This window comes from Pseudonaja textilis, chromosome 1 (genome assembly GCF_049901715.1).
Source record: "Pseudonaja textilis isolate UNSWEBS1 chromosome 1, rPseTex1.2, whole genome shotgun sequence".
NCBI lineage: Eukaryota > Metazoa > Chordata > Lepidosauria > Squamata > Elapidae > Pseudonaja > Pseudonaja textilis.
The window spans coordinates 51,887,935-51,915,000 of NC_141990.1; the positions used below are offsets into that span (position 1 = coordinate 51,887,935).

Consider the following 27,066-nt stretch of genomic DNA (forward strand, 5'->3'; position numbering starts at 1 on the left):
TGCAGTCCAAATTAAAAAATAAGTCAATATCCATAGGAAAGGAAAAAGGAAAAAAGGAAAAAAATTAAAAATAAGGAGTGAAAAAAGAAAAACCTTTCACAAATATCGACTAGGAAGGAATAATTAAAATCCAGCTGCAAAACTCTTGTGTCACCGCCTCTCAATGTACAGTCTCACTATTTCTCGTTACTGTCTTCCACAGTGCAATCTGCCACTCTATCCAAACAGTTTACACAGGAAAAAAAAGAAAATAATAAGCAATTAATTGAAAGGAGTTCTGGTTTCTGTTTCTTTGTATCTTCTGTTTCTTTTAGTGTCCAAGGATTACACTTTTTGTAATACAAGTCCTCAGTGTAACCTTCTATCACTGTAGATAATTATATCTTATTTAGTAATCTTTCTGGTCTCAAGGCTGGTATTCCTTCCTCCTTTTCACATATATTTTCAATTTCCCCCCAGTAGGTAGCAGTGTTGCACTGCTTTCCCTTTAATTTAAAATGTATTTATTTATTTATTTTATTTGTCAAGCAAGTATTAGATAACAGATATAAGTATAAGCATGGTTGTGAATACATGAAATGGATACGAATAAAAAAGAAACAATATGACAGGGACGATAGGCACGTTGGTGCACTTATGCATGCCCCCTACAGACCTCTTAGGAAAGGGGTGAGGTCAATAGTTGACAGTCTAAGGTTAAAGTTTTGGGGTTTGGGGAAGAAACCACAGTCAGGTAGAGTATTCCAGACATTGACCACTCTGTTGCTAAAGTCGTATTTCCTGCAATCAAGTTTGGTGTGGTTTACCTTGAGTTTGTATCTATTGTGTGCTCTTGTATTGTTGTGGTTGAAGCTGAAGTATTCATTGACAGGTAGGACATTGCAGTAGATAATTTTATGTACTATTTTTAGATCGGACTGTAGGCAGCGTAGTTCTAGGTTGTCTAGGTCTAAAATTTCAAGTCTGGTGGCATAAGGTATTCTGCAACAAGTAGAGGAGTGGAGAACTGTTCTTGTGAAATATTTCTGGACTTTCTTGACTGTATTAATATCCATTATGTAATGTGGATTCCAGACTGATGAGCTGCATTCAAGTATTGGTCTAGCAAATGTGTTGTATGCTCTAGTTAGTAGTGTGATCGACATAGACTTCTGCAAAGCCTTTGATTCAGTGGTACATGACAAACTGTTCCTAAAACTAAAATCTTACGGTATCTCTGGACACCTGTATAACTGGATAGAAGCATTCCTGTCAAACAGACAACAAATGGTCAAAATTGGGAGTGTCCTATCAAATTCTGTACCTGTCAACAGTGGTGTCTCCCAAGGCAGTGTTCTAGGACCAACTCTTTTCATACTCTACATAAATAACTTCTGTAATCATATCAAGAGCAACTGCGTTCTCTTCGCTGATGATGTAAAGCTATTCAACACCACAGACAATACTGCTACCGTTCAAAAAGACCTTGACTATGTATCAGAATGGTCAAACAAATGGCAACTTCAAATCTCAACAAATAAATGCTCTGTCCTACATATTGGCAAAAAAAATCAGAAAATAAAATACAGGCTGAATAGTCAAGACTATTGTTGGTGATCCAAGCTCTGTCAAGGACCTTGGAGTACTCATCTCTAATGATCTAAGTGCTAGAGCCCACTGTAACTACATAGCCAAAAAGGCATTAAAAAGCTAATCTTATGTAGCTTTTTCTCTGGTAATATTACACTACTAACTAGAGCATACAAAACATTTGCTAGACCAGTACTCGAATATAGCTCATCAGTCTGGAACCCACATTACGTATCTGATATTAACAGTTGAGAAAGTCCAGAAATATTTCACAAGAAGAGTTCTACACTCCTTATGTCACCAGACTTGAATTTTAGACCTAGAAAACCTAGAACTATGCCACCTTTGGTCCAATCTAAGTATAGCATATAAAATTATACATTGCAATGTCCTACCTGTCAATCAATATTTCAGCTTCAACCATAACAACACAAGAGCAAACAATAGATACAAACTCAAGGTTTATTGCACCAAACTTGATTTCAGGAAATACGAGTTCAGCAACAGAGTGGTCAATGTCTGGAATACCATACCTGAGTATGTGGTTTCTTCCCCCAACCCCAAAAACTTTAACCTTAGACTGTCTACTATTGACCTCACCCCTTTCCTAAGAGGTCTGTAGGGGGGGTGTATAAGCGCACCAACGTGCCTACCATCCCTGTCCTATTGTTTCTTTTATTTTTTATTTTTCTTATATGTGTCCATGTATTCATAACTTGGTTTCTACTTATGCCTATTATCTTGTAAGCAATTGACAAATCAAAATAAATAAATAAAATAAAAATTAAAAAAAGTGTTGCTGCCATTAAGATTTATTCTGAATATGTTGGTATGTTGAAGATTTATATTATCATTACCTGTGGAATGAAATTTCTTTTGAAGGATAATTCTGTCATCTAAAATGGAAATCATTGTTTCTTTTATTGTTATTATCTGAAATAGATATCCCACCCTTCAGGGCTATTAAGCACCATTGTAAAATATCTAAAGCAACCATGGGTTAGCATGATAAAGATGAAATCAGTTCAGAAGGTAGCATGAACATTTTCGTAACTTCAATAGTAATGTGAACATAGTTTCAATTCAAAAAGTTACTGTTAAAATCAATACTGTAGGTACTTGAAGGACTACTTCAAGCCCACAAGTCAGTTATTGTCTCAAAAGAAACAACAGCATTATTGTTTATGCATGAATCTACCCGAATTTTCCATGATCGTCTGGTTGATCTAGCAGAGAAAGAGACATTTTATCAATTTCTTTCAAATGAGCTCAACAATTATTTTAAAGTAAGTACAGATATAATTATAGGTATGATACATATATACGTTTTGTGAGGATTTCTTTATCATAAACATAGAATGTTTCAAGTTCAGTACACAAAATTGATTAGTTATTAATGATGCCAACATGATCTGATATATATTTGTATGCTCTTTCTCTGCCTTTCCATGAGGCAGTATGTCCAGTTTATCCTCTAAAACCTGCCAGGTTTCTAGTGTCATTTAGTATCTGAACATTCCTAACCACTTCAACATTATTTTTTCTCTAAAGGTATTACAAAAAATTTAAAACAATAAAAAATATTAAAACAATAAAAACACCCACAAAATAAGTACAAACAGCAGCCATGATGATTAATCAACTAATAGTAAAGTCAAGTAGCTGAGTTCTTAATACATTCCAAGCCCCAGAACAGATGCATACTCAAGTTTTTAAATTTTTGTGAAAAACCAACAGGTTAGGGCCATTCTAATCTCCAAAGGGAGAATTTTCCATAAGGCAGGGGCTACAGCAAAAAGTCCATCTTAAGCCTGATACTCTTTGGCTGATCAGATCTTCAGCATAACCAATCTGTTGGACAGGATTGGACAAAGAGGGGCTCTTGGAGAAACTCTTGGAGAAAGGATTTTTTTAATATGTTCTAGTGGCTCTCCTTGTCATGGTGGGATATAAATAGAATAGAACAGAATACTTTATTGGCCAAGTGTGATTGGACACACAAGGAATTTGTCTTGGTGTAAATACTCTCAGCATACATAAATAAAAGGTACATTCGTTAAGAATCAAGAATCATAACTTACAACACTTAATGATAGTCATAGGGTACAATCAACAATCAAATCATACTACGAAACAGTCAAGTGGGAGGGGATGGGTGATAAGGAGTGGTGAGAAGATTAACAGTAATAGTAGTGTACATTTTGTAAATAGTTGAACAGTGTTGAGGAAATTATTTGTTTAGCAGAGTGATGGCTTTCGGGAAAAAACTGTTCTTGTGTCTAGTTGTTCTGGTGTGCAGTGCTCTATAGCATCGTTTTGAGGGAAGGAGTTGAAACAGTTTATGTCTGGGATGTGAGGGGACTGTAAATATTTTCACAGCCCTCTTTTTGACTCGTGCAGTATAGAGGTTCTCAATTGAAGACAGGTGGGTAGTAATTGTTTTTTCTGCAGTCCTAATTATCCTCTGAAGTCTGTGTCTGTCCTGTTGGGTTGCAGAACCAAACCAGACAGTTATAGAGGTACAGATGATAGATTCAATAATTCCTCTGTAAATCAGAATACACATACATACATGCATATATACATCTTAAAGTGCAGGTCCATTGTGACTTTTTTAGTTTGTCTAAGAAAGATCTTTGTCCTAATAAAGATTTTAAATTAGAAAATTATTCTAGATTTTCTAGATTCCACCATACCTGTAGATAAAAGAATTTGTATTTGAGAATTTGTATTAACATATTTACTAATCTATACATTTCAAAATGCAGATACATAGTGACTTTTTTACTTTGTCTAAGAAAGATCATTATCCTAATAAAGATTTCAAATTACAAAATTATTCCTGTAGATTTCCTGGAAAAAGGAGAAGTTGATGGAGGAGTCTCCTATATTTGTAGATTTTCTAGATTGCACTGTACCTTTAGATAAGAGAATATACAGAAATGTCACTAGCCAGAAGGTTCTTCTTTTGACACTGGAAGAATATTATGTGAGAATGCAAACAAAAGAGTCAGAGGTAATTTTTGAAATTCTGTTTAATATTGATGTATTGTGATTGCTATGTGATGTAAGCCAATACTGTATACATGTATCTTAGGTGGTAGATGTCCCTCATAAAAATTCTTGATTTCCTCTAGTTTTCCCTATGCCCAAATAGCAGGACATAGTAGTTAAATAAAAAATGTTACATAGGTTTATCATAATTCAAACTGCAAGTCCCAGCTATACTCAAGAAAGATGGAATAACAAAGAAAATTAGAATGAATAATTCAGAATTGATAATTAATAAGTAGTTTCTTCCAGGGTCATCAATATGCAGATAACACTCCGCTTGATTTTTTAACTCTGTTGGCGTGTTCTGGAGATGCTATTGAAGCTTTGTGCCATGTCAAGGCTGTAAAGTTCTGGATGTGATGAAATAAGTTAAAACTTGGTTGGTTGCTGCTTAGAATCAATTTATGATTGAAATGTCATATATACCTGAAAGATAAATTAGCAAAATTGAACCCAAACAAAATGGAGATGCTGTTTGTTCACCAGTGTGTTCATCAGTTCTAGTATTATCTCTCAAGGGATGTGGGGAGTGATACTGTCCTAAAGGAGCAGGTGCTTGACTTAAGGACCATCACAGCTGTTGCTGGAAGTGCAATTGAAGACGGGCTGAAAGCTCAGCTACGTCTAGTACCTCAGTTGCCACCTTACCTGGAATAGGAGGACTTGGGTACAGTGGCTCATATCTTTATTGCCACTCCTGCAATATGTTCTATATGAAAAGCATTTGAAGATCACCTGGTTGGAGCAGGCAGCTTGATTGCTAAACTAGATAAGATTTTAAAAGGCATACAGAAAGTTACTGATAATCAGTGCAAGGCCCACAATAGATGTATAATATGCTAATGGTGACACTGTCAGTCAATATGGGCCACTGCAAACTGCTGTGTCTTATAAAATCCTATCTGGCTTTGCAACCAAATTGCCTGCTCCAACCAGGGTTGCCTCAGTGTCATCTGATGCAATACTTTTTGGAAAGGTATTGGTAGGATCCCATTTTCATGACGTTCGGCTGGCTGAAGTCAGGAAATACTTTTTTTTAGTTATGATGCCAATTCTTCAGAGCCACCTACTCTGGAAATAAGATTGGTTTTTTCAATATTAGTCTTGTCTGGAAGCTGAAGTCTTGTCTCTTCCAGAGAGTTCTCATTGATAGATATAATAACAATGTGTATTTAGTTTTCTCTATTTTATTTTGTTTGTTTGATGGGATGATTGTTCCATTTTGGGCTATATTTATTGTAGATGTAGTTGTTTCTGTTTTCTTATTCTATGGCTTACTTTTTTAAGCTCCTCAGATTTTTTGCAGTTTTTGTTACGAAGCGCAGTTAAATATGCACAATTATAAATATGTATATGATGGGGTTTCTATATCTTCCAACCACAATTTCCTGTGCCTTGACACAACTCTTGGGGGAGAGCCTTCTTTCTCACTAGTTTATTTGAGAATGGAAAGAGGCAAACCTGTGACTTTTGACTTAATTTTTCTGTTGCTTAAACAGGTTGCTGGGGTATATAATATTTGTCAGAATGAGAGGATTGATTCAATTAGAAATGGAGGGCTTTGGTATATATTATTAGGTTAAGGAACCAAATAGCAGTTGGAAACCCCAAAAAGAAAGGAAAGCTAAGAGAAAATACCAATTGAGTCTGCAAAGTTTATCTCAGTTTATCTCAGGATGTTTTGCTACCCAAGAATATAGATAAAAAAGCACATGACCAAGAATGAGAAAGGCAAATAACGCACATGCATGAAATAATACAAAAATTCTAACTCACATCAAGCTTGCACAATTTGTATGTGACCAAAACTTTCTAGATCACCAATTACAGATCTCTGGGAAATGAGATTATCAGGTTTTGAACCAATCCAGAAAATGTTCCACCTACTCATATGAGAGAAAAAACAATTAAAATGAGCTAGCTGTTCTCTGTTTGAAAAGCTTACCTGAGAGAAGAATAGTCTTGGTCCTGAATGTCCCTTTAGCATTAGTTTTCCCACTCTGTTTATGCCAGATCTCCAGATAAAAATGTTAGATTTTGCTTTTCCTTTAACTCTTTCATGTCTGAAAGGCATTTTGGAAGGAGGTTTCCCCATATTCCAAGGCTGTCAAACTCGCAGCCCGCAGGCCGGATGCATCACACGCTGGCCACACCCCTGCCCAGTTTAGTGAAGGGGGGAAAAGTCCCGATATGTCATGTGATACCACTGTGATGATGCAAGTTTGACACCCCTGCCCTAATCCCTACATTTCTGCTTTCTCTTTTCTTAGATCAGTATGGTATTTTTCAAAGAAGCAATACAGCATGTAATTAGAGCTGCAAGGGTTTTTCGACAACAATGTGGTCATATGACACTGGTAAGAAACTTTATTTTTAATTGGACATGTTATATAAAATGTCAATGATGTGTCTCTATTTAAAAGTAGCACATCTTAAATCAAGGTAAATTTTAAACACCATATGTCATTAAAACACCTATCACTAAGCCATAATTATTATTATTATCCTGCATTCTAAAAATTATTTAAACATTTTAATAAATGAAGATTTGCTTTAGTAAATCATTTTTTTACTTGATGTTTATCTAACATTTTTAATATTTATTAACAGATTGGATGGAATGGCAATGGAAAAGCAACCTGTGCATCCTTAGCCAGTTATATATCTGAATGCAGTATCTATAGGTTATCTACTTCCTATAATTACACCTTTGCACATTTTCAAGAGGATATTAAAAAAGTCTATAAACAAGCTGGAGCAGAAGGCAAGAGGACCATTCTTCTCATTACAGATTCAGATATAATTCAAGTAAGCCTACACAGAATATAAATTAATATACATATTAAATTTGTATCATGTTAATTAAACACTCGTTAAAAATTTTCATCTCTGTTTCTTCCTTCTTTCTTAATCTTAATATATCTGGATTGTTATCAGAGGTTAAAGGATGATTGGGAGCTGACTGCATTTTTACCAGTCTCCTAATAAATTATTAGAATAGGAACTATTAAACAGTTAACACAAAATAACTTTATAGCTGGAGCTCCATTAAAAGTGTCTGCAAAAAACCATCATTTTGTCAAAATGACAAAATCTAGATTGCTACAACCCAAAGTTATGGAGATAATTAATTGGTATTATTTTTCTTAGGAATCATTTGTGGAAGTCCTAAGTTGTATTCTGAAATCAGGACAAGTGCCCCACCTATTTGAGAAGGATGAGTTGAATAACATTATTGAATCACTTACATCAATTTCTGAAATGGCTAAGGAATCCAACAAATTGGATGATATGTATTCTTTCTTCTTACAGGTATATACTAGTTTCCTGTGATCAATGTGCTCTCTCAGTGAAATTGCTGTACCCATTCCAGCTTGAGTTCTACATTAAACAGCAGATCCAGAGTTGTGCTCATTGAATTTAATTGTCCTATTATTAATAGATAAATCAAGCCAGGAATGTGACAAGCTGTTATTTATAGCTTTGAAGACATCATTGTCTTTTTGACTGTTGCCCATTGTGCTTATGAAGACAGAGTAAGAAATCTGATTTAATGAATGATAGAAATTTTAATTATCACCACCAAGGATGGTTTTGTATCATCTGGTCTGAAAGAAACCTAAGTTAAAAATGATCATTATATCTCACCTTTATGAGTACTAACTGATATCTCTCTGTGTTGGAAACTGAATTAATGAATTGCCTGAATCCATGTTACTTGCATAATTGAACAAAGCGGCTCGTAAAGAGAAACAACCTGTCTTTTGAATTTGGGGGCAAATATTTAAATATCTACTATCACTCTATAATTTGCAATGCAATTCTTATTTCAGTGAAATTATTTTTGCAAGTATCTACAATTACAGTCTAATAAATGATAATTTTCAAAGAAATAATTATCTTATTTGAGTTTTTACACAGTATTTTTTTTTTCTAGAGAGTACGCCACAACCTTCATATAGTTTTGACAATAAATCCTACAGGACTGGTTTTCCGTCAGTATTTACAGATATATCCTGCCATTGTGAATTGCTGTACAGTAGACTGGTACGAAAATTGGCCTGAAGAGGCCCTTTGCCATGTAGCAAAAAGTTATTTTAGCCAAAGTGAGACATTTAGAAATGAGGTATGATGTGAATGTATTTTATCAAAATAAAATCTATAATAAGTTATTCTCACTTATGAACTCTGGTTGATCGACTGAAGCTGTTTGTGAATTGTGATAACTCATTTTAAAGACTGTAGGAAAACATTGCAATGAGTTTCGGCAATCATAACTAAGTGGGGTTCTAGGGCTCATGGAAAATGTTGGGGAAAACAAAATGCCTGATACAACCACTGCTTTGCTCTGAGCAAGCACAAATTACCAAATCACCATTATACAAAACCTACACAATTTGGCTCATCTGCTCCTTGTCTGGATTTGGCTGGCTGGAAGGTAGTGATAGCAGCAGAAAGCTACTGTGATTAAGTATAGATTAATTCTCATTCCATTTTCAGCTATACCTGTTAGTGGGTAATTTGCAAAACCATCTTCTATAGGAATTTCATTTCTCTGCTGAAAAATGTACTCTACCAATAAGGCTGTGGCTATTACTGTAAATCGTAACAATTCATAATTTTAGAACAGATGCATTTAACTGAATGAATGTTGATGGTATGCAAAAAAAAAAACCTGGCAATCTCAAAATATTTCTAAAATGTAAGTTTACACCAAAGAGGAGAACACAAACATTACAGGTAAATCTCATCACCAAGGAATTAGAACTTTTACACTCAGCAGCCTCACCTTCCCGTGTGGAGGGAAGAAAAGGAACAACAAAGAAGAGAGAACCAATACAAACTGATGAGCATGAACAAGAAATTACTGAGTACATTATAATAAATTTCAACTCTCAAATTGAAATGTACATTGTATAAAATATGTGGTCTTTTCATTTGTCTTTACAGAATGTAAAAGTTACTCTTATCCCTATGACTGTTAATATTCACAAGAATGTATCTATAATAATTGAGAAATACTTGAAGGAAACTAAAAGACACTATTACATCACTCCCAAAAGTTACTTGCAGTTTATAAATACTTTTTCCACAATGTTGAGGACCACAAAAGAGAAAATGCTGAGTGAAAGGTAAATATAGTTGTATGTGTTTGTAAAACAGCACCACAGAAAAGTTTTCAGAAAGAATACTATTTTATAAAAATGTTTCAGGTGGATTAAAATGTTTAACAATCCCAAAACATAGCAGCAATTTTGTTGAAAGTCAGTTGCAATCAGTGGGTGGGTTAATACACTCTTCCTGGAAGAGGAGAATTTTTCCATGGCAAATTTGAGCATTTCACTGCCAACAGATTCATGATAGGGTGAACATTAGCTACAATGTGATTTGATTATTGTGCCATTCATCCTTTGGTTAATGTATATTTTATACATTCATCTCTGGTTAGTGTATAAGATTGTTGAGGAGTTATTCTGTAAAATATCATAGAAGCAATGGACTTAATATCAATAAAACGTTTTATAAATTATCTATAAAACATATATAAGATATTTACAATTCTGGGCACAGTGCTTACCATAGTTTTTTCATGATAGACTTTATAAAGTTGGCATGTGTAGCTTTACTGAAAGTCTTCTATGCACTTAGCATTTAATATAAGGTAGTTTGTTTAGGAGTTGAACAGATAGGATAGGAAAGGTAAAGTAAGGTAAGGTAAGATAAGATAAGAGAGAGTCCAGAAGTATTTCACTTGAAGAGTACTCCACTCCTCAGCTTGCAATAGAATACCTTATGCCACCAGGCTTGAAATTTTGAACCTAAACAACTTAGAACTACGTTGCCTACAGTCTGACCTAAGCTTAGTACACAAAAATGTCTGCTTCAACATCCTACCTGTCAGTGAGTACTTCAGCTTCAACCACAATAACACACGGGCAGACAATAGATACAAACTCAAAGTAAACCACTCCAAACTCAATTGCAGAAAATACAGCTTCAGCAACAGAGTGGTCAATGCCTGGAACTCAGTACCTGACTCTGTTGTTACAGCCTCAAACCCCCAAAACTTTGACCTTAAACTGTCTACCGTGGACCTCATTCCATTCCTAAGAGGTCTGTAAGGAGGCGTGCATAAGAGCACCAGCATGCCTATTGTCCCTGTCCTACTGTTCCCATTTATTCGTACTCATTTATTAAGTATATACTTATACCAGTTTATACTTATATGTTTATATGTTATGTTCATCCTTATACTTGTTTTCTCATACGTGCTTGATAAACTAAATAAATAAGATGTCTTTTTTTTTTAACTGTGAGCATACTGGTCCACATTAAAAATGAAATTCTGTTGCCTGCTCTCAAGAGAAAGTATAATCTACATAAATATATAACTGCACTCCCCACCCCCACCCCACACACCCCCACACACCCCACACGAATCACTGTTTATTTTGAATACATAGCAAATTAATATATTATGTGACTATCTGGCCTTGGTATAAGTAGATTTTAACTCTTATGTTTTTATTTTAGAGCTTGCTATCATTCTGGTTTGACAAAAATCTTGGATGGAACTTCACAGATTGCAGATATGCAAGATGAATTGCTTGTCCTTGGACCTCAGATAGAGTCAAAATCAAAGGTATATTTAATTCATAAGTGTTCTTCCCACACCCTAAAAATACTGAATAATTTCCTATCAGATCTCAAGTAAGATGTTAGAATTTATAAAATTAATTGACACTGGTATAATTGTTTATAAAACTTACAATAGTATAACTATTATGTGAACTCAGTTTATGGTGCATTAGATATTTCGGAAGAAAGAAAGAAAAAAAGACTAAAGGAACTTAAGTTGGTGTAAAAGAAATAACATTTGGAATCCATTTATGATAATACTATGTAGTGGAATACCTGATTTCATAATATAGAAGGCTGGAAATTTCAAATATCTTCTCCCAGAGGGCCTCATGGTCTTCACATACTGATTCTGCCTCCTGCTCCATTGTATTGTATTAGCTTATATATTCCTACAGCTATCATCTATCATTTAAGAGTTGCCTTGCGTGGCAAATTCTCCCTAACCACATAATTTAAGAAAGACAGCAATCTCACTTTTCTGGTGATAAAAAGGTAAAATTCCAAAAGTAAAATAATTTTAATAGTGTAAAAACCTGGCTGTCGCCGTAGAAGTATGTGACTAAAAGATTAACCCCTTTCCCCCTTCCTTGGGAGACAGACCAAAAGATTATTTATTCATCTATTTTTTTAATTATGCCACTTATATAGCTGCCCATCTACCAGAAGGAATTCTGAGTGGTCAACAGAATAACCACACAGAAGACTAAAAAGATTTTTAAAACGGGTTAAAATGTTGAGGCCTTGAGAAGATTCACATTCAAAATAACTGTTCATAATGGCAACTCAAAAGAAAAGTTTACTACAAATGGTTTCTTTGACAGGAGATGTTGCAATTGATATTTTAGAATATACAACAAATATCCATTGCAGCCTGAATTATCCATAAAAACTGAAAATGTTAGGAATGTAAGTCACCTAACAGCTATTTGTGTTGGAAATATATAAACCAGGATAGACATTTTAGAACTGTATCTTTAAGAAAATGCAAAAAATTGTAATTGGGTGTGGTTTCTCAAACGGCCATAAGATGGAGCCAGAAACCTGGGTTGTTTTAGTCTTAGTCTCAAAAGAGTCTCAATGAGTGTGTGAGTCTCTGTTTTCCCTCTGTTGGAGAGTTTTGCCGTTTTTTTCTAATCCTAATTCATGGATTTGATGTAAGTCTGATACTGAACTGTTTTTTGATACTGGACTTTGTTATTGGATTATCCCTGGACTCAAAACTGACTGATTTAACTGTGAATGAATTTGGACTACCTATTTTGAAGTTTGCTTAAACTTTCTGGAAGTAAAAACCTACATTTACTGTACAGTGTATCTGTGTGTGTGTGTGTGTATTATTCAAACACTTCTCTCAAATACGTCTCCCTGTATGCGCTCATTCTCCTAACAGGGAATTACCTCAACACTGGTTATGGGCCCAGGCCATGCCAGACTCAGATAACCGAGAGTTGGTGTGAATACACAGTACTGTATACTGTGTATTCTGTTTACTGTTTAATTGTTGTTTACTATCCTGGTAAAGATGGCACAATTCACTTCAACAAGTCTATCACTGATAACCCAGTTGGATAGAACAAAGTATGTTTCCTGGTCTATGAAATGCAGTCTACTTCTGCGTAGAGAAGGGTTATGGAATGTAGTTCAAGACCCACTGGATGTAAATACTTGGGATCCAGCTAATGAGGATGATGCCAAGAAGCTTGCTGACTTTAAACAGAACAACGAACGAGCTCTTTGTATAATTGGACTAACACTGAGTGACCAGCAGCTAGTCCATATTCGTGGAGTCTGCTGCTAGGTGTTGGGAGAATTTGAAGAGGATTTATGTTCGTGACAGTGTAGGTGCACACATACATCTTACACGTAAACTGTTTAGAGCACATCTTTTGAAAGGTGGAGATATGTTAGCTCATTTAAACTTCATGAAAAGAACTTTTCAAGAGCTACATGAAAAGGAACTGATTTTTTCAGAGCTGCATCAAGTTTACATCATTCTTTTTCCTCATTGGATGAAAATTATGATGATTATGATAGGCACAGGAGGAGGTAGAAGAACAGGAGCAAGTGGAACAGGAGAGTCCACCAGTAAGCCCTGAGTTGCCTAAATGTTCAACCCATGTAACACGACCACCTGATAGATATCAGGCTAGTGTTGTATGCCAAGTAAATACAGTTCCAAGTAACTATAGTGAACTAAAACTGTATCCTCCTATGGATCAGGCTGCTTGGCAGAAAGCAATGGATAAGGAACTGGAATCATTAAAAGACTGGAGGTATATGAAAATGTTAAGTTACCACCAGATAAACATGCCATAGGATGTAAATGGATATATAAGCTGAAGACAGGTGTAGATGGGACTGTTACCCATAAAGCCAGGTTAGTAGCACAAGGGTTCAATCAGACAGCAAATGACTATGATGAGGTGTTTGCACCTAGTGTGAAGGCTACTACATTAAGAGCAGCATTAGTGTGGGCAGCTAAGGAGAAATACATTGTAAATCATTTGGATGTAGAGACGGCATATCTGCATGCACTGTTGCAACACACTATATATTTAAAGAAACCTTTAGGTCTCAAAAATAATAATACTGACTGAATGATTGTTGGAAATTGAAAAAGAGTCTTTATGGTTTGAAGCAATCAGGATATGAGTGGAACCAATGTATAGTTAAAGAATTAACTAAGATAGGCTTTGTAGCTGGCATGGCTGATTTTTTTTTAAAAAAAGAAAGTAATGGTGTAATTTCATTGTTGCTATTGTTTACTAATGACATCGCATTAATCACCAAAACTGAACAAGAATCTACTAAAATAATCTCACTGTTAGAGAAGAAATTTAAAATAAAACAATTAGGAGAAATCAAACAATATCTTGGTTTAAAGATAGATAGAACTAGGGGAGGAAACAAGATCTCACAGGCAGATAAAATTAATCAATTACTAAAGAATTTTAAAATGGAACTTTGTAAACCGGCTAAAACACCAATGAGCCAGGAGTTTAGCCATAGTGATGTTCAAAGTCCTGTTTTTGATAACAACATTTATCAGTCCTTGATTGGTAGTTTATCTTATATCAGTAATTGGTCAAGACCAGATATTGCATACAGTGTTAATCAATTAGCGAGATTTAACGCTGAGCCAACTGAAAGGCACTGGCAAGCTGCTAAATGTGTGTTAAGATATCTGAAACAAACAATGCATTATGGATTGTATTTGGAGCCAAAAGATGAACTGAGTTTAACTGCATATGCTGATGCAAGTTTTGCTACAGACATAAATACACGAAAATCTACATCGGGTACTGTAGTATTATTGGGGAAAGTATTGATTGGATGGAGGTCTATTAGTTTGTCAACAATGGAGGCTGAATTCTCATGTTTATCTTTATTATGTACAGATTTAGTTTTGTATAAGCAACTACTAATTGACATGGGAATTGATGTAACAGATTCTATTGTTGTGGCTTCAACAGCTTCAACAGAGTACATTTACAACAGTATAAAACATGCAGAATATGTTAGATATTTACATACTCACCTCTGATTCTATTGTTGTTATTTACTGTACAGTGTATCTGTGTGCTGTGTGTGTATTATTCAAACACTTCTTTCAAATACGTCTCCCTATATGCGCTCATTCTCCTAATGGGGAATTACCTCAACAGAAACCACCCATAGTTCACTAGAACAGGCAGGGGCTGGAGATATTCTAACTTCACACCTTGTGTAGTAACAGAGAGTATCTCCTTTTCAAGGATGTATGTTGTAAGTATAAACTACTGAGAATGTGTATTTGTATGTGTGAATTAGCAGCTTCAACAGAGTACATTTACAACAGTATAAAACTTGCAGAATATGTTAGATATTTACATACTCACCTCTGATTGGTTGGTCCATGGCGGTGGGAATTTGAAGAGCTGTCACTGGTTGTAGCCGCAAGCAGCCCTGCTGTAAAAGGAGCTGCCACAGCTGCCACTTTCAGTTCTGCAATAGCGAAATAAATGAGTTAAACTGATTGGAGACTCCCATGTTTTCTCTCACCCATGATTTATCACTGGCAATGAAGGTGGGATTCTGAGACATGTGGGACCAGTAAGCATGTGGCGGCGAACTGACAAGAACCGAACAATGGCCAGAAGCAACACATCATCCACACTGTTCGGTCTGACAACCGAAGACTGGGAATCGTACATCGACCAATTCCACATGTTCTTGGAAGGAGGGGACCTGATGAACATTTCGGAGCACAGGAAACAAGCCGTATTCCTCACCCATTTTGGACCTGCCATTTTCAAAATGGCCAAAGCCCTCTCGGCATCCAACAATGTGAAAACGATGGCATGGCCGGATTTAGAGAGAATCCTGAGGGCACACTACATGCCATCATTGTCCTGCCTAATCAAGAGGCACGAATTCTACTGGAGAGACCAGAAGGAAGGCGAGAGCATCGGTGATTTTGTTGTGAGCCTGAGGGACCTTGCTGGAACGTGCGAATTTCTAAACATGGATGAGGCAATGAGGGATTGTGTAGTCCTGGAACTCAGAGACCTGATGCTACAGAGCCGGCTCCTGACAAAGCCCAAAATAACTCTAAAAGAGGCTATCGAAGAAGCATTGGCCATGGAAGCATCACAGAAATCCGCCGCAGCCATAAGGAAGGTGAAGAGGATGGAGCAGCCCACACCTAAGGAAACTGCCACCGTCCACCATGAGGACCTCGAATCCGAGTCCGAATCAGACGACGATGAGGAAATAAACCAACTCCGTACAAAAAGACACCCAAAAACCTGAGAAGGAAAGAGGAAGGACTTCTGGTATGCAGGATGCGAAGGAAATCACCTCAAATCAGAGTGCTGTTTCCGCGCCGCTATCTGTCAATGATGCGATTGGCAGGGAGTCATCGCAAGGGCATGCTGTGCATCCAAACCCAACAACAGGAGACAAAGGCAAGGCACACTGCCACAGAGCTGAGAAAACCAACCCGAGAGCCGACAGAGCCAATTCAGCCGGAGCTGACGGAACCACAAGCCAGCCACAGCGAGGAGTGAAACTCATCAGACAGTGATGGTGGGCCACTCCAGCATGTCAAATGCTAGGAAGGTCCACATCCACGTCACCATAGAAGGAAAGGAATGCCGGATGGAAGTGGATTCCGGATCTTATCTATCGATGGTATCCTGGAACACCATCAAAAGAATAAGCCTCAGGCTGACCAAAGATCAGCTGAGCAAACAGAGACTAATCCTGAAAGACTATCAAGGGAATCAAATTCCCGTCATTGGCAAAGGGAAATTCTGAGTAACCTTCAAGAACTACTCAGGAATCCTGCCATTAACAGTGGTAGACTGGGACCGGCCAAGGCTGCTGGGGCTCGAGTGGTTTAAACCACTAGGGACAACCTGATGGAGGAGTTCTGGGATGTCTTCAATGGGAAATTGGGCAAGTATTTGGGGTCCCCTATTTCATTTAATCTAGACCCCACCATAGCCCCAATCAGACTTAAAGTGAGGCGGGTCCCCTTTGCGCTTAAATCTAAAATAGATGAGCAGCTTAAAAAGCTCGTTGCCCAAGGGATCCTAGAACCCATTGACCACGCAAAATGGGAAATGCTTATTGTTACACCAGTCAAGACAGATGGGTCCATGTACATCTGTGCTGACTATAAGGCCACCCTGAACCGTGCCCTACAACAGAGCACATACCCCGTCCCAGTGGTGCAACACCTTTTACATTCCCTGGAGAGGGGGAAGGTTTACCCTAGTCATCGACCACAAACCACGACTGGGAATCATCACAGGATACAGAGCCACACCAAACATCCTGGTGCACAGAATGACACGTTGGACAGAATTCCTGGCTGCCTATGACTTCAACTTAATCTACAGGTCTGGGAGGGACATTGACCATGCTGACACACCTAGTTGATGCCCCCTACCCAACCTGGACAAGGATCCAGCACCAACCACAGCCACACTCCTGATAGAGACCTTTGAGGGAGCACCGGCAACAGTAACCGACATCGTGAGAGCAACGGCTAAAGACAAAACTCTGGCACACATTTTGAACTGGGTAGGGAGAGGGTAGCCTGAGAAGGAGATAGCTGAAAACACTAAACCGTTCAGGAACAGGCGGACAGAACTATCAGTACTGAAGGAATGCATACTTTGGGGGGATTAGGTAATAATTCCCGAGAATTTAAGGGACAATATAATGGAAATGTTGCATGCGGGGCACCCGGTAATAGTTAAAATGAAATCCCTGGCAAGGAGTTACATGTGGTGGCCAGGGATGGATAAAGAAAGAGAGGCTTGGGTATCAGTCTGCAAGGCCTGCCAGGAGACCAGGCCAGCACTTCCCACGGCACCCAACCACAAGTAGGAAACCACAAGGGAACTATGGTCAAGGGTACATATCAATTTCACGGGGCCAGTAAAGGGACACACATTTTTTATCATAGTAGACACATATTCTAAGTGGCTAGAAGTCAGCATTATGCAGTCCACAACAGCAGAGGCAGTCATTAGAAATCTGAGGAAACTATTTGCCACACATGGACTGCTGGACATAATAGTGTCCGATGATAGGCCCCAGTTCACGGCCACCCAATTTGAGGGATTCCTAGCACAGAATGGGATATGGCATGCCCTATCAGCACCATGCACTCCTCCATGAATGGGCAAGCGGAACGCATGGTCCAGTACACAAAAGAGACCCTCCCAAAACTAGGGCCAGGGAACACACAAGTGAAAATAGATAAGTTATTAAGTATACAGCACATAACACCCAGCACAATAACAAATACGGGCCCCACTGAGCTACTCATGGAAAGAAAGCTGAGATCACCCCTAGACAGACTACACTTCCTATATAACCCAGACAGACCACTAGATTCATCCAGTAAATGCCAGACGTTCCAAACGGGTGACCCAGTTTACGCTAAAACCCAACAGGGTAGCCCCTATGGATACTGGCGATGGTGGCCCAGGTAACTGGTCCTCACTCTTACAGGGTCAACACAACAGATGGCCGAAGCTGGAGGAGACACATGGACCAACTAAGAACCCGAGGGACAAGGGGTGGTACAGACATAAGCAGAGAGGAAGGGGGAGACCCTTCACACAGATGCAACACACCCAGAGTGGAAGGGGGAGACCCTTCACACAGACCCAACACAAATAATGAGAAGGAGGAGACCCTTCACACAGACTCAACACAAATAGAGAGGAAGGGGGAAACCCCTCACAAACAAGGAATAGCACAGGACAGGCCCTAACGACTAACAAGACACAACCTCAACAATTAAAAATAGCACCGAAAACACCAAACAAAAAAGCAGACACCAGAAACACAAGGACAGGACAGCATGACAAGGCAGGGACAGGCCCATGGAGAAATCGGAAGGGTGGCCTCTAGTGGAAACAAAATGGCTGCCCTAACTAGAAAGTTCAAGGAGGTTCCAATGGAAGGAGCAGGGGGAAGCAATAAGTCCAACTGAACAGCTCAAAAACAAGCCCATGACAACAAGCCCATGATTGAGCTGCGCAGGTCCAGTCTTGCCTATAAGAGCCCCACCTACCTACATGATGACGTGCGTTAGGCGGGACAGGATAGGGTAGACTGGACCAGGTGGGGAGGGGTGTTAGATATTTACATACTCACCTCTGATTGGTTGGTCCGTGGCGGCGGGAATTTGAAGAGTTGTCACTGATTGTAGCCGTGAGTAGCCCTGCTGTAAAAGGAGGTGCTGCGGCTGCCATTTTCAGTTCTGCAATAGCGAAATAAATGAGTTAAATTGATCGGAGACTCCTGTGTCTTCTCTCACCCACGGTTTATCAGAATATGATTTTAAATGAAAGTACATGTCATCTCTTTGACCAGGACATCCTGTGAGACTTTCATTTCACAATTTGAATTATCCAGGGGTATTCATTGAAGAGATGTCAAAAAAAGTCAAGATTAAATTTATCCCTGTGTTATTGAAGGTTTCTTTTTTGTAATTATGTGTAGTATCAGTACAGATTCAAAAAGGGAGAGAGACTTTCTATTTCATGGATAAATTACCAATAAAGGAGAATAATTTAATGAAAATTGTCCAAATCAGTATTCAATAGGCAGCTAATAAGATAAAATTCATTAATCAGATTAAATAATCAATAGTTTTAATCTAGTTTATGCAAGTTTATTCTTACTATCACAAACCAGAAAATCTAATATTTTAAGGCCTTATGTTATAATAAATTGAAACTTTAGATGTGGTATAAGTCCATGTGCAGACTTATAGTCCATAGGAGCTTTCAATATTAAAATTTTAAAATATAAAATTGTTTTTAACATACATATTCACATAGTTCAATCTATCATTATTTTAAAAAAGATATTAGTAACTTATGTTCACTAAAAAAAGATCTTAGCAGCTGTTATTCACAAAGGCCATATTATACATATGTTGTAAGAATATAGGATTTAATAAATGCCAATATTTAATATATGTATCATTCTATAATAAATTATTTTCCTGAATTTCACATATTAGTTACAAAAAAATTATCCAACTTGATTTTTGCATTTCCAGCAATGTTTGAATATGAATTATCTGTTTTAACAATTAGCACTGGTGTAATGTACTTGTGAAAAGATTTCTTTTACCAATGCTCTCTTAATATAGTATTCCCAGAAATTTAATTATTTGTTTATATTTTATTTTATTTTCTTTCTTTCTTTCTTTCTTTCTTTCTTTCTTTCTTTCTTTCTTTCTTTCTTTCCTTCCTTCCTTCCTTCCTTCCTTCCTTCCTTCCTTCCTTCCTTCCTTCCTTCCTTCCTTCCCTCCTTCCTTCCTTCTTTCTTTCTTTCTTTTTTGCATATCAGTTGTTCTGTTAGACCAAACATATTTCAGTAAGTCCCAGCAGGTGTTCTGAATTTTGTGTTTTCAAGTCTATTCTGCTCTCTGAGTGTCCCACCTTCTTTTGAATCTCCCATTGAAATTGTATATTGGAACTAATGAAGCATTTCTTAAAATTCCGTGGAGAATCTCTATAATTAATATTAAAAAGATGAAAAAGATAAAATCTTTCAAAACTGTCTATGGAATTTCCAGAAAATTGTTGTTTCTCCACAGATCAACATGTTTGAATATTTGCTTTCATGAAAATAAATATTTAGTTTTTATATATGGTGCAATAAGTCTACATTTATATATTATAGTTTGAGATTTTGGTACAAGCAGTCCAGCTTATTTTTTCATGTCTGGCAAAATCTTTTATCAAAATTGGGGAGGGTAGAGAGATAGAACATTAAAGATGAATAAAAAATTAGTAATCTTTTGGGATAGTCCAAACAAATTAGGGGGTATGCTGCCCCACTTCCCCCTCATACACATATATAGCAAAAGTTCTACATGTGTTTATTCAAATCCGTTCCCGTAAAGCACCCCTCTTGGGCAGGTCTGGATTCCAAGTTCAGTGTAACAATAGGGTAATCGAATCCTATGAGCACATACAAAGTCCAGGAAAGCAGTCCAGAAGTCAAACAGGCCAGGGTTCCCCCGCACAAGCACACAAGGCCCAGAACTGGGCACATTGCTTCAGCTAGGGATGGGATCCGATCGGTATAATTACCAGTTCTGTCACTCTGCATTGCACACGCATGCGTGAGTCGCGCAAGTCACGTGAGTGCAATTTATGACCTGCTGAGCTGCCGGACAGCTGAGCAGTGCTGCGTGCGGGTGTGCAGCGGTTGGAAAAGCCCTTTTTTCCTGCTTTTTCAACCGCAACTGTGCCACACAAAACAGCAGCAGGCATAGAACTGGTTCTATGTCTGCTGCTCTTCAGAGCAACCGGTTCTACAGAGGTGGACAGAATTGGTAGAATCCCACCCCTGGCTTCAGCAACACTCAAGTCCTCATGCTGAGGTTAAGTAGGCAATGCTGGTCTAGCCATTCATGAGAGGCAAGGTTGCCTCCTCATGAGTAATATAGATGACCTAGACTGTGCCTGTCTCCTCTCTGCTCTATGTGTTCCTTGGATCAGGAGGAGGTGTGGATTCTAGCTCCTCCCCATTGATAACAGGTGTCAACTACTCCTGATCCTTACCTGGAGCCTCCTGGCCAACTTGCTGAGATAGGAAGCAGAGAGAATGAATGAAGAATTAGACAAGAATTAGACAATGTGATATTTTGATATATTTCCTAAAGAAACTAACAAGGGACTAAATTCTGCAATGCCACTTTGATACAACATTGAAAATTAATAAAGTTGATATAATTGTCTTAAATGAGATTTCTGTCAGGATTTTGTGTGAGAGAAAATGTTTACCTTTACTTTTTTACTTTTTAAAAACAGATTTTGAAGCTGAAAATGATTCCATTTTATTGGGATATTCTAGTGGGAGTAATTTTTTATTTCTTTCATTATTTGAGAATATTGAAACATGATATAATTGGTTTACACTAAATCCATATAAGAAAATAGATGTGAAGTATTTGATTTTGTATCAGCAAAATGAAGAGTTTGTATCAGCAGGTTTGAAAAAACTAATAGAGTAGTTTTGTATGTCAAATCACAAATCAAATCAAAAGTATTGATGATGAAAATAATATATAAATTCAAGTGAATTTGAAATGCAAAGGACTAAATCTAAAGTTGTTAGTCTTCATGTTTCAAATGAGGATAATGCAAAGATTTTAAAACCACCTAGCCGTGCCCAGCCAGTCACATGACTACATGGCCATGCCCACCTAGCCACGCCCACAGAACCAGTAGTAAAAAAATTTGAATTCCACCACTGCTTTACAAGCAGTTTTCCTTATGTTAACAGAAAGATTTAAGTGTTTGAAAGTGAACGGAAAGATTTAAGCGTTTAAAAGTGAACAGAAAGATTTAAGTTTGATAAGAATTATGAATGTGAAAATGAAAGGATTGAATTTGATGAGTTGTGTACAAATGATAGTCATATTATTACTAATATCTAAAACTTTTACTGACAATGGAAACAGATGATTAACAAATTAAAATTTGTATGTTGAAATGAACAAGAAATGAATATAATATACAGTTGGATCAATGGGATGGTATGTGAATAGTTGAAATTATGTTAAATTATAATCTTAAAGAGAATTTAATCAAACTGATGGTATATTTTCTCATCTCTGGTGTACATGCAAGGCTAAAAAATATTGGGGTTAAGTGTGTATTCTAACTCAGAAAATTTTAAAAATGAATATAGAATTGAAGCCAGAGATTTTTCTTCTGAATTTAATAGACAAACAAATGGAAACACCTTATGGAACTTTGCTTTTATATGTGAAAACAATAACTAGACTTTCATATGCACAAAGATGGAAGGATTTACTAATACCCACAATAGAAAAATGGATGATGAAACTGATGGAATTGTGGAGATAGTAAAATTGGCAACTTTGATTAAAGAAAAAACTAAGTTTATTGTTCCTTAGAAACCACTTCTGGATTTTTTTGCAAGAAACTGAAAGAAATGAAATGTTAATTTTGGAATTCGACGTTTTGAACTATGTGAGATAATAGAAATAATGTTAACCTTAGAGTAAGGGTTTATTTTTTTAAAAAAAATTCACATTTGTTGATCAAAAGTCATTATTTTTCTTACTTTTTCTTTTTTTTTCACACTTTCTTTCTTGATTCTTTTTCTTTTTTCTTGTCTGTTTATTCTTGTTTTTGAAACTCAGTGAAGTTATAAAAATAAATTAAAATGCACAAATTCAGTAAAATTAAGATGAGTCCAAATGTGTAAAATAAAATTATATCTACAATAGAAATCCAATTGGTTTCTGTGTGAAATTAAAAGATTTATTGCAGTGAAAGGTTAAATAAATATTCCTTAGGATAGGAATATATGTGGCAACAAGTATTATAAATTCAGAAAGATTTTGCAAAGCAGTCTAGAATGAATATCTACTGAAGTAAAACATGGAGTTAAATATAAGATAATTAATATGTAATCTGAGTAAATATAAGATAACAATAAAATAACCAATGAAACATGTAAAATAATACTATACTCATTTACCACCGAATTAGTATAGTCAAATATCTATATAATTATTTAAGTCAGGAAAAGGAAATAACTACAACTGTGGTAATTATTCCAAACTTTTTTTTAGTCAGTCTCAGTTTCTCATTTGGATTACCCACATGAATTAAATTTCGAAGTTGGAAAAAGGCATGGTATAAAAAGAAGTTAACTGTTACTAAGAAGATGTAATGTAATAAAAGCTCAATATAAGATATAACAGATAACAGTTAATCAGAGTTGGAAGGGACCTTGTATGTCATCTAGTCCAACCCCCCGCCCAAGCGGGAGACCCTATACCATTTCTGACAAATGGCAGTCCAATCTCTTCTTGAAGGTCTCAAGTGATGATGCTCCCACAACTTCTGAGGGCAAGCTGTTCAACTGGTTGATTGTTCTCACTGTCAGAAAGGTTCTCCTTATTATTTCCAGGTTGAATCTCTCCTTGTTCAGTTTCCATCCTTAATTGTTTGTCTGGCCTACAGGCATTAAATAAAACTCATGTTCTTGTTTGGTGGTCTCTTGGGGTCTGATATCAATCCACTTTATGTGGTCATCTGTAGAGAAGGATGTAAATCTTCTTGAAGATTTATAAATCTATCAGGTTCACTGCCTCTAAGGTGCCCCTAATTATTATTTTTTCTTCTGTCTTGTACTCCTAACTGTTAACTAAGAATACTCAATACAAAATTAGGGCACTAAGATAAAGATAAGAAACTTTCTCCCTAGAGAAAGTTCCATTCCCACTTTAGGGAGCTACCACGGAATCCCATCGTAACTTTAAACAAGACCATTTGTTAGTTCTGCATCTCTTAGTTTCATTTTTGCTGAAGCACTTTTTTCGTATCATATATACATATTAAGCCCCCATTCCTTCACTTAAAAATCTACAATTGTAATGTTTCCTCATAGAGAATATCATAATAAAATGGAGATAAATTATAAATATTATTATTTCTTATTTCTCCAAATGAGGGCCATTCTGAAGATGACTACTTGGAAAGCTATATAGAGAATGATTATTTAATATCTATTTTTTCTTCTGAAATTATACATGAGCCATAATATATGGTATCATTCCAATCAGTTAAGGTCAATTTCTTTCTTCTTCAAATTACTGACAATGAAGATGGAGAATAAAACTAGAGGTGTTCCCATTGCCATGGTGCAAGCTCCAAAGTGTAATGTTTAATTATATTATGTTAGCTATAAGATGTAGAAACTGCCACACTCCAGAGATTCTAGGTTGTATTTGAAATAGGAAAAGTTGATGCTGGATTAATACCAATATTAGTTTGTTGGTAGAGCTTAGCATTTATTAGAGACAGTTATTAATTCCCATACAATAATTTCTAGAATACATTGTCATAAAACATAGTGATGGAGATTAATTTGATAACTTTTTAAGATACATGTAAATGATAAAGGGTCCAATGATAGACAGTAGAAAATTTATTCTAATTATACCAAAGTTTTCTATGAGGAAGGTATGTGGTTAAGAAGTTTAATAATAAATAAATAAATAGAACTTGTAGCCATCCATTGCTGAAACATTGAACTGCAATAAAGATCTTTTGATCTGACCCATAAGAAAATCCTCATTTTCTTATATGCATAATAATGGACTTTGAAAGTAGTTTGCAGGATTTTTGTTGCTAAAGTTTTATGTTCATTATTTTTTCAGAGATTACCATTAAATTATTTGACCATTGTCTTATTAGGAAATAGAAGAACTTGTAGCTAAACTTCACAAAGATGCGTTAGTTGTAGAACAAGTTCGAACTTTGGTTAAAAAGGATGAAGAAATTATGGCTGCAGAAACAAAAATTGTGGAAGGGTATGCTAAGGTACACAGTTTTCAAAGTTTCTTCTTTTGATGTCATCATAACAAGCATGCCAACTATTCCTATCAAATGTAATTTTCCTCCCCCCAAAAGGAGAAACTAGGGCTACTATGTCTGAGGTGCAAAAATCTGGGGGACCTCCAGATGCTAGCAAGAGATTAAAAAAATAATATTTTTTCTATAAAAAGGCTTATGTTTGAGTTAAAGAATTTTGTATATAAAAATAGTATTTATACATGTATATCCTGTGACTAAAAAATAAAACTACCCTTTCTTCATTTTTGTAGCAAGTAACAGAAGAACTTAATACCGTATTACCATCTTTGGAGAAGGCTCTTAGTGCTCTTGATGCACTTGACAAAAATCACATTGCAGAAGTTAGGTAAATATATTGCTTATTTCCAAGGATTTCTAAGCTGAGGATCTCTTGAAATCAAAATGCATGAATTTAGCGAATACAATATTCATTAGTCGTAATCAGTTTACATTGATGTACCCTGATTCTTGCTAATGTAAGAAACTATTAGCCGGAATAGTAAGATACAGCCAAAGCAGTTTACATTGATGTACCCTGATTCATGCTAATGTAAGAAACTATTAGCAGGAATAGTAAGATACAGCCAAAGCAATAGATTCCCTGAAAATCAGTCATCTCAATAGAAAATTGCTCTTGTAATGTTTCATATTATTTCTTGTTTTTATATTAAACTGCAATCTCTAAGGTCAGAAATATGCATTACATTCCTTGGGCAGTCTAGGACATTCAGTTTTGTAGTGTTGATCACTAAAATTATTGTATCTTAATGTGAATCAGGTTGTTTTTCCAAAAAATTGACTTTGAATATAATATATTTTGTGCTCTTTTTCTGAAAAACGCAGAGTATATACTCATCCTCCTCCACTTGTTTTAACTGTTATGAATGCAGTCTGTATTCTTCTTCAAAAGAAACCAGACTGGGCAACAGCAAAATTATTACTGTCAGATCCAGGATTCCTGAAAAAATTGATTACAATTGACAAAGATAATTTACCAGAAAAGGTAAAAGAAAGTTCATTTGCAAGTTCATTTGCAAGTAGATTGGATGTTTTTCTGCTTTTGTATACATAAATCCTCAAATAAGAGATTTTAAAAATGAAACACTTTTCCAGCGGTCTGGTTTGGGGTTTCATTGCCACCAGAATCCAACTAATTTTTCCTTACCAGATTGTAAATATCTTCTGAATGTAACAGTTGTGAACAATATTCAAATAGTCAAATTTTCTCTAATTCTGCAGAGTTTGGACTAATCTTTCACAGTTTAATTATCTTGTGAAAAACTGTCTTCTTGTCCATTTACATTGCTTTTTGCTCTGTTATTCATCAGACGACAGCTGTTTTTCATTCCACTTTGTAGAGATTCAGTTGGTAGGAGTTTGAGACAAAGGCCTCAGTGGTAGAATTCTATCTGGAAATAGATAGTTTATAATTATATTGTGGAAAGGGAATTTCACGAAGGCAGTCGTGTCACAAAAAACAGGAAAAGCCCAAGGGGAACATCAGGTCAGCCAGAAAACAAACTTACATAGGAAAAGGAATCAAATAAAAAGTATTAAAGAATCCCTATAGACAAAAGCCTAAGTAATTAAGAAAACTAGACAAATAGGAAAAGGAAACAAAAGATAATTTAGAAAACCCTTACAAACACAGGATATACCAAATAAGCAAAACAAACAGACAAAAGACACAAAATATAAATTACAAAAGGGACAGACAGGAGATTGCCACAGAACAAATATGAAAAACTATCTTAAAGCTAAAAGAGATTACAGAAAACCAATAATACAATCTGGCCACCCCGCGGAGTTTGCCTTCCGCACCCTGCGGAGTTTGCCCTCCGACGGAAATAAAGACAAACTCAAACAGGATTTGAAACAT

General features: G+C 36.3%; 1 protein-coding gene across 1 annotated transcript in view; it reads left to right on the forward strand.

The window, feature by feature from the left end:
- Nucleotides 1-27,066, forward strand: part of DNAH14 (dynein axonemal heavy chain 14) — a 244,663-nt gene that overhangs the window by 154,321 nt on the left and 63,276 nt on the right. The window contains 11 exon segments of the mRNA XM_087929036.1: nucleotides 2,685-2,855; nucleotides 4,418-4,585; nucleotides 6,894-6,980; nucleotides 7,234-7,431; nucleotides 7,774-7,935; nucleotides 8,561-8,749; nucleotides 9,574-9,755; nucleotides 11,158-11,266; nucleotides 25,029-25,154; nucleotides 25,439-25,533; nucleotides 26,031-26,190. Of these exon segments, the coding sequence (XP_087785162.1) occupies nucleotides 2,685-2,855; nucleotides 4,418-4,585; nucleotides 6,894-6,980; nucleotides 7,234-7,431; nucleotides 7,774-7,935; nucleotides 8,561-8,749; nucleotides 9,574-9,755; nucleotides 11,158-11,266; nucleotides 25,029-25,154; nucleotides 25,439-25,533; nucleotides 26,031-26,190 (1,647 nt within the window).